This window comes from Mobula hypostoma, chromosome 4 (assembly GCF_963921235.1).
Source record: "Mobula hypostoma chromosome 4, sMobHyp1.1, whole genome shotgun sequence".
Lineage (NCBI taxonomy): Eukaryota > Metazoa > Chordata > Chondrichthyes > Myliobatiformes > Myliobatidae > Mobula > Mobula hypostoma.
Window position 1 is genome coordinate 168,317,792 of NC_086100.1, and position 12,625 is coordinate 168,330,416.

The window sequence follows — 12,625 nt, forward strand, 5'->3', positions numbered from 1 at the left end:
CCTCACCTGTCTCTCCCTTCCCTTCATCCCGCTCCCCTGTCTCTCCCTTCCCTTCGTCCCGCTCCCCTGTCTCTCCCCTCCCTTCACTTGGTCCTGCTCACCTGTCTCTCCCTTCCCTTCACGTAGTCCCGCTCACCTGTCTCTCTCTCCCTTCACTTGGTCCCGTTCACCTGTCTCTCCCTTCCCTTCACTTGGTCCCGCTCACTTGTCTCTCCCTTCCCTTCATCCCGCTCCCCTGTCTCTCCCTTCCCTTCGTCTCGCTCCCCTGTCTCTCCCCTCCCTTCACTTGGTCCCGCTCACCTGTCTCTCCCTTCCCTTCACGTAGTCCCGCTCACCTGTCTCTTCCTTCACTTGGTCCCGCTCACCTGTCTCTCCCTTCTCTTCACCCGCCCCCTCACCTGTCTCTTCCTTCCCTTCACTTGGTTCCGCTCACCTGTCTCTCGCCCTACAGCCTTCACACTGTCCTCACCTGTCAACAGGACGAAGCTAAACGCGCGGCTCCACTGCCAGCCACTCATGATCTGTGCGTCCGGACGTGACACGGCCACTCGAGTCGGGATCCTGAGTGCGTTGCTTTTGCCTCCAGCCGGGACTAGACCCAGAGCCACGAAGGCCGCTCGGCCGGTCAGCGCTGCCGTAACGCCGTGAGGGGCGTTCCAAGCCGTTGGCAGCCTGCGCGCATGCGCCAGTCACCCGCTGGTGTAGACCAGGAGAGCGAAGTGGTTTCAGTGCAGCAACTTCCAGTGCAACGCTGTAGAGAATTCCTCCGTCCTTTAATCCTGAGAAGATAAACAGGGTCGGTCAATCCTCACCCGACCAGTAGGTCAACAGTTCCAAAATTCTAGTCCAAACCCCTAACAAGATCGATATAACTGGCGTGGCGGTGTTTATAAAGTGTACAGCCCTTGCATCACCAGCTTTGTGATAGAGGCTGGCTGAATACCAAGTCTCTCTCACTTGTTAGTGAGAGATGTGTCCGGTTAGGGCTTAAATGGAAATTCAAGCATAGGCAGAAAATTTGCAGTAGTTCCGTGGTGTTGTTTATTTTGTACACTTGTGAATGATGTATAGTTTCTGCTTTTCCTCAGCTTGTAATATACCAAGCTACTGCAAAAATAACTTTTTCAAGGCATTTATACCATTTTATGTATGGCAATGACAATTTGATGAAGCACGTCAAGCAACATCTTTGGCGGGAAAGGGCTTGTCGACGTTCTGCGTCAAAATCCTGCATTAGGACTGAGGGGAGGGGGTTGAAAGAGGCTCAATAGAGGGGAGATGGATCCATAGGGGACAGATCTGCTGGAGGAGCTCAGTGGGTTGAGTAGCATCTGTACGGGGGAAAGAACTTGTCAACATTTTCGATCAAAATCATGCATGGAACCCTGGAATTCTCTCCCAGGTTTTGAAGTGGAGTTGGAGTTGCCGGGTCTTTACCATCCCCTCCGACCTTCAACTGTCGGAGGCAGAACGCTATGTTCTCAGTAAGGGCCTCACGTTTGTCCCCCTTCGCCCACACCTCAGCGAGTTCCGTGTTCGCCACGATGCGGAACTTTTCTTCCGCCGTCTCCGTCTCCGAGCCTACTTCTTCGGCAAGGACTCTTCCACCCCCACCAATGACCCCTTCTCCCGTCTTCAACCCTCCTCTTCTTCATGGACACCCCGCTCTGGTCTTCTGCCTGCTCTGGATCTCTTTATTGCCAACTGCCGACGGGACATCAACCGTCTCGACTTCACCGCACCTTGTCCCCATTCCAACCTCACTCCTTCGGAACGCTCTCCTCTCCACTCCCTCCGCACTAATCCTAACCTTATTATTAAACCCGCCGATAAGGGGGGTGCTGTTGTAGTCTGGCGTACTGACCTCTACCTTGCCGAGGCACAGCGACAACTCGCGGATACCTCCTCTTATTTACCCCTCGATCGTGACCCCACTAAGGAGCACCAGGCCATTGTCTCCCACACCATCACCGACTTTATCCGCTCAGGGGATCTCCCATCCACTGCTACCAACCTTATAGTTCCAACACCCCGCACTTCCCGTTTCTACCTCCTACCCAAGATCCACAAACCTGCCTGTCCTGGCCGACCTATTGTCTCAGCTTGCTCCTGCCCCACCGAACTCATTTCTGCATACCTCGACACTGTTTTATCACCCCTTGATCAATCCCTTCCGACCTATGTTCGTGACACTTCTCACGCTCTTAAACTTTTCGATGGTTTTAAGTTCCCTGGCCCCCACCGCTTTATTTTCACCATGGATGTCCAGTCCTTATATACTTCCATCCCCCATCAGGAAGGTCTCAAAGCTCTACGCTTCTTTTTGGATTCCAGACCTAATCAGTTCCCCTCTACCACCACTCCGCTCCGTCTAGCGGAATTAGTCCTTACTCTTAATAATTTCTCCTTTGGCTCCTCCCATTTCCTCCAAACTAAAGGTGTAGCTATGGGCACCCGTATGGGTCCTAGCTATGCCTGCCTTTTTGTTGGGTTTGTGGAACAATCTATGTTCCGTGCCTATTCTGGTATCTGTCCCCCACTTTTCCTTCGCTACATCGACGACTGCATTGGCGCTGCTTCCTGTACGCATACAGAACTCGTTGACTTTATTAACTTTGCCTCCAACTTTCACCCTGCCCTCAAGTTTACCTGGTCCATTTCCGACACCTCCCTCCCCTTTCTAGATCTTTCTGTCTCTGTCTCTGGAGACAGCTTATCCACTGATGTCTACTATAAGCCTACTGACTCTCACAGCTATCTGGACTATTCCTCTTCTCACCCTGTCTCTTGCAAAAACGCCATCCCCTTCTCGCAATTCCTCCGTCTCCGCCGCATCTGCTCTCAGGATGAGGCTTTTCATTCTAGGACGAGGGAGATGTCTTCCTTTTTTAAAGAAAGGGGCTTCCCTTCCTCCACTATCAACTCTGCTCTTAAACGTATCTCCCCCATTTCACGTACATCTGCTCTCACTCCATCCTCCCACCACTCCACTAGGAATAGGGTTCCCCTGGTCCTCACCTACCACCCCACCAGCCTCCGGGTCCAACATATTATTCTCCGTAACTTCCGCCACCTCCAATGGGATCCCACCACTAAGCACATCTTTCCCTCCCTCCCTCTCTCTGCATTCCGCAGGGATCGCTCCCTACACAACTCCCTTGTCCATTCGTCCCCCCCATCCCTCCCCACTGATCTCCCTCCTGGCACTTATCCCTGTAAGCGGAACAAGTGCTACACATGCCCTTACACTTCCTCCCTTACCACCATTCAGGGCCCTAAACAGTCCTTCCAGGTGAGGCATCACTTCACCTGTGAGTCGACTGGGGTGATATACTGCGTCTGGTGCTCCCGATGTGGCCTTTTATATATTGGTGAGACCCGACGCAGACTGGGAGACCGCTTTGCTGAACATCTACGCTCTGTCCGCCAGAGAAAGCAGGATCTCCCAGTGGCCACACATTTTAATTCCACATCCCATTCCCATTCTGACATGTCTGTCCACGGCCTCCTCTACTGTGGAGATGAAGCCACACTCAGGTTGGAGGAACAACACCTTATATTCCGTCTGGGTAGCCTCCAACCTGATGGCATGAACATCGACTTCTCTAACTTCCGCTAAGGCCCCACCTCCCCCTCGTACCCCATCTGTTACTCATTTTTATGCACACATTCTTTCTCTCACTCTCCTTTTTCTCCCTCTGTCCCTCTGAATATACCTCTTGCCCATCCTCTGGGTCAACCCCCCCCCCCTTGTCTTTCTTCCCGGACCTCCTGTCCCATGATCCTCTCGTATCCCCTTTTGCCTATCACCTGTCCAGCTCTCGGCTCTATCCCTCCCCCTCCTGTCTTCTCCTATCATATTGGATCTCCCCCTCCCCCTCCAACTTTCAAATCCCTTACTCACTCTTCCTTCAGTTAGTCCTGACAAAGGGTCTCGGCCTGAAACGTCGACTGCACCTCTTCCTATAGATGCTGCTTGGCCTGCTGCGTTCACCAGCAACTTTGATGTATGTTGCTTGAATTTCCAGCATCTGCAGAATTCCTGTTGTTTGGATAACTATTTGCTGGGTCAAGAAACAGAGGAGTATGGAGAATTTTGTTTTAGTTACCCAAGGGGTGCGGGCTTCTCAGGTAGAGCCAGCATTTAATTGCCCATTCTTAGTTGTCTGTGAGTAGGTGGTAGTGAGCTGCCTTCTAGAATCTGTAGTCCTTGAGGAGTGGGTGTACCCACAATGCTGTTAGGGAGGGAGTTCCAGGATTTTGATCCAGTGACTGTGGAGGAATTACAATATATTTCCAAGTCAGGATGGTCTATAGTTGAGAGGTGGTGTTCCTCAGGCTTTTGCTACTCTTGTCCTTCTATTTGGTTGCAGTGGCGGGCTTGGACCTGACATAGAAGAAGAGTTGACACCAGCCTACATCTGCCAAGGTAATATTAAATGGAGGGACTGTATGGCCTGCTCCTTTTCCCATATTGTTTTTGTGATGCTGCTGTTCTGGAGCGGTCCAATTCAGCCAGGTAAAAGTGTTGTATTTTGTTTAATTTTAACCATCACTTTCTTCTTCCCCTGATTTGAGAGCTCAATTCCACGTCTGCTGAAGGTACGACAATAAATGGGATTGTGAACAGGGGGAATGTAAAGAGGCTTCAGGGGGATATGGACCAGCTTAGAAAGTAGGGACGAGCATGGCAGATGGAATATAGATTCGTAGAGATATACAGCACGGAAACAGGCCCTTCAGCCCAACTGGTCCAAGCTGCCCCATCCAGGCTTGTTCCATTTGCTAGTGCTTAGCCCATAACCTTCTAAACCTTTCCAATCCATGTACCTGTTCAACTGTCTTTTAGAACTTGTTATTGTGCCTCCCTCAACCACTCCCTCTGGCAGCTGATTCCACATAGCATACATCAATGTTTGTGTTTAAAAAAAAGTTGCCCCTTAAGTTCCTATTAAATGTTTCCCCTCTCACCTTAAATCTATGCTCTCTCGTTCTCGATTCTCCAATCCTGAAAAAAAGACAGTGCATTCACATCTATACACCTTCTATGAGATCACCTAACACTCTGAGGATTAAAGTCCAAACCTGCCCAACTTCTCCCTACAACTCATCCCCTTATGCCCTGGCAAAGTCCTTGTATATCTTTTCTGCACTCTTTCCAAAGTCCTTGTATGTATTTTCTGCACTCTTTCCAATTTCATAACGTCTTTCCTATAGGAGGGTAACACAGATTGGGAAATGCAAATGTTTAAATCAGTGACACCAGAGGGTACACAAGTCACCAACAACAATTAAGAAGACAATCAATTTGCTGGCATTTATCAGAAGAGAAATTAATTACAGGTGTAATAATGTCTCCATTCAACTCTTCAGGATGTTGACGAGAATATACCTGTGGATTACATACAATTTTGGTCTCCTTATCTAAAGAAGGATAGAGGGGGTGCAACAAAGATTCACCAGGAGACACAGACTGGAATTTGCCCCATCAAACAATCTGCTGGAGGAAATCAGCAGGTTGAGCAGCACCTATGGGAGAAAAGGAATTGTTGACATTTTGGGTTAAGACCCTGCATCAGGACTAAGAGGGGAGATGGCCAGTATAAAGAGGAGAAGGGGAGAGGTGAGACAGATGTTACTGGGTGATTGGTGGACCGAGGAGGGGGTGAAGGTAGATTGAGCCAATTAGGGGGGGAAGGAGAGTGGGTAGAGTTGCGAAACAGAGGTGCGTGGGTGATAGATGGAGACAGACAAAAAAATGTGCGAGGGAGATGGAGTGAGGTGGCGGAGGGAAATGTGGTTGGAGCCAGCTGCTGGAGGGAGATAAGCAGGAACATACAGTAAAATGCGACAAAAGATTGAATCTGATAAGTGAAGAGAAGGTAATGGGATCCATTAGGGGAGAGGTAAATGTGGATGGAACCAGAACAAGATGTGGGGTGGGGGAGGGTGATGCTTTGAACACCTTGTCTTCTTTGCAACATATACAAAATGACGGCGGAGTTTAGCATGTCAGGGTGTGTCTATGGAGAGGAATAAAAAGTAAGGGCCTTGGCCCAAAGCACCAATTCTTCAATCCTCTCCATACTATATATAATATTTATCCATTTATCTGTCCAAGTGTGTTTCTTCTTAAGCCCATCACTTCTGATTGATAGGCCACCAACAGCAGCTTGCCAGAGTCCTCTGTCCTGCCCTATCTTTCAAGATTGCCCAAGTGTAGCTTATTTTCTTGGTGTATCCTTCCTTTCCCAGAGATAAACTCTTTGGAGCTTCTGTTGGTGTTTCTGTGGCACTGGGACTTAACAGGATGGGCTTGCTAGCCCCATGCCCAACCCTCCTCCTTTTGCAACCGGGCTTGGGACCGTCCATGGCAGAGTTTGTCCAAGTACCCTTATGTATTGTTAATTTCCCTGCCTTAACAACAGCATCTGGCAGCTCATTCCATATACCTTACCACCCTGTGCATGAAAAAGCTGGCCCTTATACTTTATTAAATATATTTTAATATGCATTTTATTCTTCAGTCTGAAACATTGACTGTTTATTCATTTTCATTATTGCTGTCTGAGTTCGTCCAGCAATTTGTGTGTGTTACTTTGGATTTCCAGCATCTCCAGACTTTCATGATTTTTATACCTTGTCTACCTTGCCTTTTTTTGCTATAAACAATAAACCAAAGTCCTCTAAATCCTTTTCATTAAATTATACAACTTCTTTTTGCACTGATGTTCATCTTCCTGGACTTTGCTTGCTTTTGTACATTGGGTCTTAAACTGTCATTCCTGGTGCCTCCAAGGTATGTTGAGAATGGAGGCTGTTACAACTTTTGTGATTTGGAGTTGGTTTATCATTTTAATAAGCAGTCAGTGTCCTATGAGCTTTGTCTGCCTGTTACACAGTCTGACCATGCTTTACATCTCCTTCACCACTCCACATGGTGAACTGGCGCATGAAAGAAATTGCCCCTCTCCCTCACCTCCCAACTCACGTCCAATGTTACAGGCATCCATAACTGCTCATTACCTTGCTAGGTGTGTCTGGATGTTACAATAGATGTTACCATTCAAGTGCTCATCTCTGGTTCTCCCTCAGAAAGTTACTAGGTGGTAGGATCATAGAGACAGAAGGAGGCCATTCAGCCCCTCACACCCATTCTGCCACCCATGGCTGATCTGTCAACAATTCTTCCCACTTGGCTTGGCTCTATATCCTAGTACAAATCTGCCTGGCCAAGATTCACTGCAGGGTTTCGGTCTATTAATTGAGGTCCGCTATTCTTGCGGGCAGGTTTTCTCGAGCTGTTGGGATTGGTTTAATCTAATATAGCAGGAGGGTGGGAACCAGTATGATAGAGCTGAGGATGAGCCAGCAGGTTTACAAGTAGATGATGGGTGTAACATGAATGTAAGGAAGGACAAGCCAATAACTGCGTACAAATTCAGACAGAGCAAAGAGTCAAATTGTACCACAAAGGCAAATTTCAAAAGGGTGAAGAATACAGGACTGAAGGTGCTGTATTTAAATGTACGTAATGTTCAGAATAAGGTGGATGAACTCATGACGCAATTAGAGATTGGTTGGTATGACGTGAGCGTTACTGAGTCGTGGCTGAAAGAAGGTAGTTGGGAGCTTAACATCAAAGGGTATTCTTTGTATCAAAAGGACAGGCAGAAAGGCATAGACGGTGGTGTGGCTCTGTTGGTAAGAGATGGAATTACATCTTTAGAAAGAGGTGACATAGAGTCAGACAATGTTGAAACTTTGTGGGTGGAGTTAAGAAACGGTAAGGGTGAAAAAAACATTATGGGATTCATATATAGACTTCCAAATAGCTAAGATATGGGGTTGAGATTGCAAAGGGAGCTGGAAAAAGTATGTAATAAGGGTAATGTCACAATTGTAATGGGGGACTTCAATGTGCAAGGGGATTGGGAAAATCAGGTTGCTGTCAGATTGCAGGAGGGAATTTGTTGAATGCCTACAAGTTGGCTTTTTAGCGCAGCTTGTGCTTGAGCCTACTCGGGGAAAGGCTGTCTCAGATTGGGAGTTGTATAATAAGCCAGTTCTTATTCGGGAGCTAACGTAAAAGAATCCTTAGGAGCCAGTGATTATAATATGATTGAATTCATACTGCAATTTGAGAGGGAGAAGCATAACTCAGTATTGCAGTGGAATAAAGGGAATTACAGAGGCATGAAAGAGAAGCTTGCCAGGTGGATTGGAGGAAAATACTGGCAGGGATGGCAGCAGAGCAGAGCTGGCTGAAGTTTCTGGAGATTGTTCATAAGGCGCAGGATAGATATGTCCCACAGAAGAAGTTCTCAAATGGCAGGGGTAGACAACCATGGCTGACAAGGAAGTTAAGGACTGCATAAAACCCAAGGAAAAGGCATATAAGGTAGCAAAAGTGAGTGGGGTTAGATGATTGGGAAGCTTTTAAAATCCAACAAAAGGCAACTAAAAAGCTATAAGAAGGAAAAGATAAGATATGAGGGCAAACTAGCCAATAATATATAGCAGGATACTAAAAGTTTTTTCAGTTATATAAAGAGTAAAAGGGAGGTGAGAGTTGATATTGGACCACTGAAAAATGATGCTGGTGAGATAGTAATGGAGATTAATTTAATTAGTATTTTGCATCAGTCTTCACTGTGCAAGACACTAGCAGTGTGCCAGAGGTCTATGAGTGTCAGGGAGCAGGAGTGAGTGCCTTTGCTATTACAAAGGAAAAAGTTCTTAACAAACTCAAAGATCTTAAAGTGGATAAGTCACCTGGGCCAGATGGACTACATCCCAGAGTCCTGAGAGAGGTTGCTGAAGAGGTGACAGATGCACTGGTCATGGTCTTTTAACGATCATTTGATTTTGGCATGGTCCCGGAGGACTGGAAAATTGCAAATGTTAATCCATTCTTTAAGAAGGGAGGAAGGCAAAAGAAGGCAATTATAGGCCAGTTAGTCTAGACTAAGTGCTTGGGAAACTGTTGGAGTCTATTATTAAGGATAAAGTTTTGGGGTACTTGGAGACTAATGATAAAATAAGTCAAAGTCAGCATGATTTCTTGCCTGATAAATCTGTTAGAGTTCTTCGAGGAAGTAACAAAGTGGATTTCATTTACTTGGATTTTCAGAAAGCGTTTGATAAGGTGCCACACATAAGGCTGCTTAACAAGATAAAATCCCATGGCATTACAGGAAAGATACTGGCATAGATACAGGAATGGCTGACAGGCAGGAGGCAGTGAGTGGGAATAAAGGGGCCATTTTCTGGTTGGTTGCCAGTGACTAGTGGTGTTCTTCAGGGGTCAGTATTGGGACTGCTACTTTTCACATGGTTTTTCAATGATTTAGATAATGGAATTGATGGCTTTGTGGCAAAGTTTGTGGATAATATGAAGAAATGTGGAGGGGTAGGTAGTGCTGAGCAAGCAATGCGATTGCAGCAGGACTTAGACAAATTGAAAGGCTGAGCAAAAAAATGGCAGGTGAAATACAGTGTTGGGAAATGTACGATAATGCATTTTGGTAAAGGGAATAATAGGGTAAACTTTATTTTAAATGGGGAGAAAATTCAAACATCAGAGGTGCAGAGGGACTTAGGAGTCCTCATGCAAGACTCCCAGAAGGTTAACTTACAGGCTGAGTTTGTGGTAAAGAAGGCAAATACAATGTTGGCATTTATTTCAAGGGGAATAGAATATAAAAGGAGATAATTTTGAGGCTTTATAAGACACTAGTTAGGCCGCTCTTGGAAGCTTGTCAACAGTCTTGGGCCCCATATCTCAAAGGATGTGCTGTCATTGGACAGAGTCTGGAGGAGGTTCATGAGGATGATTCTGGGAATGAAGGGGTTAACATATGAGGAGCACTTGGCAGCTTCAGGCCTGTACTCACTGGAAGAATGCAGGGGAATCTCAATGAAACCTACCAATACTGAAGGGACTAGATAATGTGGATGTGGAGAGGTTGTTTCTCCTGGTGGGGCTATCCAAAACTAAAGGGCACAGCCTCAAAATTGAGGGGTGACCTTTTAAAGGCAAAGAGGCATTTTTTTAGCCAGAGAGTAGTGAATCTGTGGAATGCTCTGCCCCAGACTGCGGTGGAGGCCAAGTCCGTGGGTATATTTAAAACAGAAGTTGATAGTTTCCTGATTGGTCAAGGCATTGAAGGATATGGCGAGAAGGCAGGTGTATGGGGTTGAGTGGGATCCAGGATCAGCCATGATGGAATGGCAGAGCAGACTTGACAGGCTGAATGGCCTAATTCTGCTACTACGGCTCGTGGTCTTATAGTCCAACATACACCTTCTTCCTGAGAGAAGATCACACATTCACCAATCGGTGCAGATAAAACTGCCCAACTTCCCTCCTGATTGTATTGTTTCATCTTCTTTTCCAGCAGGAAGAATCCCTCTCTATTCTGTCAGTGTTTTCCAAGATGAGCCGGCATGTTCCCAATGCATAGACCAGGTTTTCAATACAATCCCGAGTTTTTGTTCCCAACTATGAGAAGTCAAGGGCCATGATTTTCAGGAGTCGGTGAGAATGTAATAGTCATAGAGTCATGCAGCATGGAGGAAGACCCTTCAGCCAAACTGATCCATGCTGACCAAGATTCCCATCTAAGCTATTCCCGTTTAGTCATAGTCATATTTTATTGATCCCGGGGGAAATTGGTTTTCGTTACAGTTGTACCATAAGTAATTAAATAGTAATAAAACCATAAATAATTAAATAGTAATATGTAAATTATGCCAGGAAATAAGTCCAGGACCAGCCTATTGGCTCAGGGTGTCTGACCCTCCAAGGGAGGAGTTGTAAAGTTTGATGGCCACAGGCAGGAATGACTTCCTATGACGCTCTGTGTTGCATCTCGGTGGAATGAGTCTCTGGCTGAATGTACTCCTGTGCCCAAACAGTACATTATGTAATGGATGGGAGACATTGTCCAAGATGGCATGCAACTTGGACAGCATCCTCTTTATCCACAGGAGGTTCTTATCCCTCTCTCTTTCCTGTCCATTTACCTGTCCAAATGCCTTTACATGTTGTTAATGTATGTACCTGCCTCAACCACGTCATCTGGCAGCTTGTTCTATATCCCTACCACTTTCTGGGTGAGAAAGTTGTTCCCCAGGTTTCTATTAACTCTCTCCTCTCTCACCTTAAATAAATGCCCTCTAGTTTTTGATTCCTCAGTTCTGGGTAAAAGATTTTGCAGATGTTGCATATCTTCAAGGAGGTTTTGAGTTTATCCTTGGATCTTTTCCTCTGCCCATCTGGTAATCGGTTCCTGTGACAGGGCTGAGAACAGAATCTGGTGTCGGGCATGGAATGACATGGATCAAACTGAGAGTAACTGGGGTCTCAATTCTGTGGCCGTTGGCTTTGGAGAGGACGCTGGTTCACTGATCTTTCAGTGTGTTTGGAGGATTTTGCAGAAACCCCCGTATTGGTGTTATTTCCCCAGCACTTGGAAGGGTCTGCTGTAGATAGCCCAGGTCCCAGGAGCCTGTGGAAAGGTATGGTCAGGTGAGATGCAGAAATGTGGTGAGAAAGATTGAGAGAAACACTGGGGCAGTGACACAGCTTTGTTTGACACCAATCAATTGGTTCTTTGTGGACTTGTTGGCTAGGGTCACAGCTTGCATGCCATCATGTAGTAAACAAGAGGGCAGCTAAACCTAAGGAGGATATTCCACACACCCTCCCTATCAATGAAGTCTTATGTCTTCAGTGAGGTCGGCATAGTGGCTAGTGCTGCTGCCACTATTTCTTTTGGAGTTGCCACATGGTGAAACTCACGTTTGGATGGAAGGAGTCCTGTCTACAATTCAGGAAACTCTTCCACTGCTGGAGGGAGAGTGAGATAGATCCTGGTGGTGACCTTCCCTCTGACAGATGGTAGAGCAACTCTGCTGTAGTTATCCCAAATCACCCAGGTCACAAAACCTCAGCACTGCAGTTACTAGGACCAAGTGGATCGGGAAGCTTATGGTGGAAGGACAATTGGCAATCAGTGAGAGACACTGGAGGCAGTTCTCAACAGGTGGAGAGTGAGGGAGAGGATCAGTGGATGGGTGTAGCGAGTTTGGGTGGAGGTGGTGAATGGTAGGGGGTGGTAGTGTGGCGGCCTGCACACGCGGGACTCGAACCGGCATCGGGAGCCACGGGCAGACACGCGGTAGCGCGTTTGGAACTACCCGCTCAGGGCGGACCTTCTGGGGACAGTCTGAAATCAAGTCCGCGCCCCCCCTCCCGGGTCGCAGGGGCCCATGGGAGGGGAGATTTAAGCGCGTGATTTTGAATCAGTAAAGGCATTCTGATTTCAGCTCTCCCTGCCTCCATGTGTTTCTTTAGTAGCGCGTTTGCGCGTGACTACATTGGTGACCCCGACGTTCCAGACGGCATCTGGAGCCAGCGACTCAGCGACCAGCCATGAGTTCAAGCAACTCGTACAGCGCGGTCTCTCTGAAGCTTCCGACTTTCTGGGCCACTCAGCCCCACGTTTGGTTCGAGCAGGCTGAGGCCCAGTTCAATATCAGAGACATCACAGCCGACGCCATGCGGTACTACTACGTGGTCAGCACAATCGACCAGGAGACGGCAGGCCGGATCATCGAC

General features: G+C 47.2%; 1 protein-coding gene across 1 annotated transcript in view; it reads right to left on the reverse strand.

The window, feature by feature from the left end:
• The window catches only part of LOC134344965 (probetacellulin-like), a 102,445-nt gene extending 101,662 nt beyond the window's left edge, over positions 1-783 (reverse strand). The window contains exon 1 of the mRNA XM_063045098.1: positions 470-783. Within this exon, the coding sequence (XP_062901168.1) occupies positions 470-518 (49 nt within the window). The 5' untranslated portion in view covers positions 519-783. The remainder of the gene's footprint in view (positions 1-469) is intronic.
• Positions 784-12,625: the final 11,842 nt, after the last annotated feature.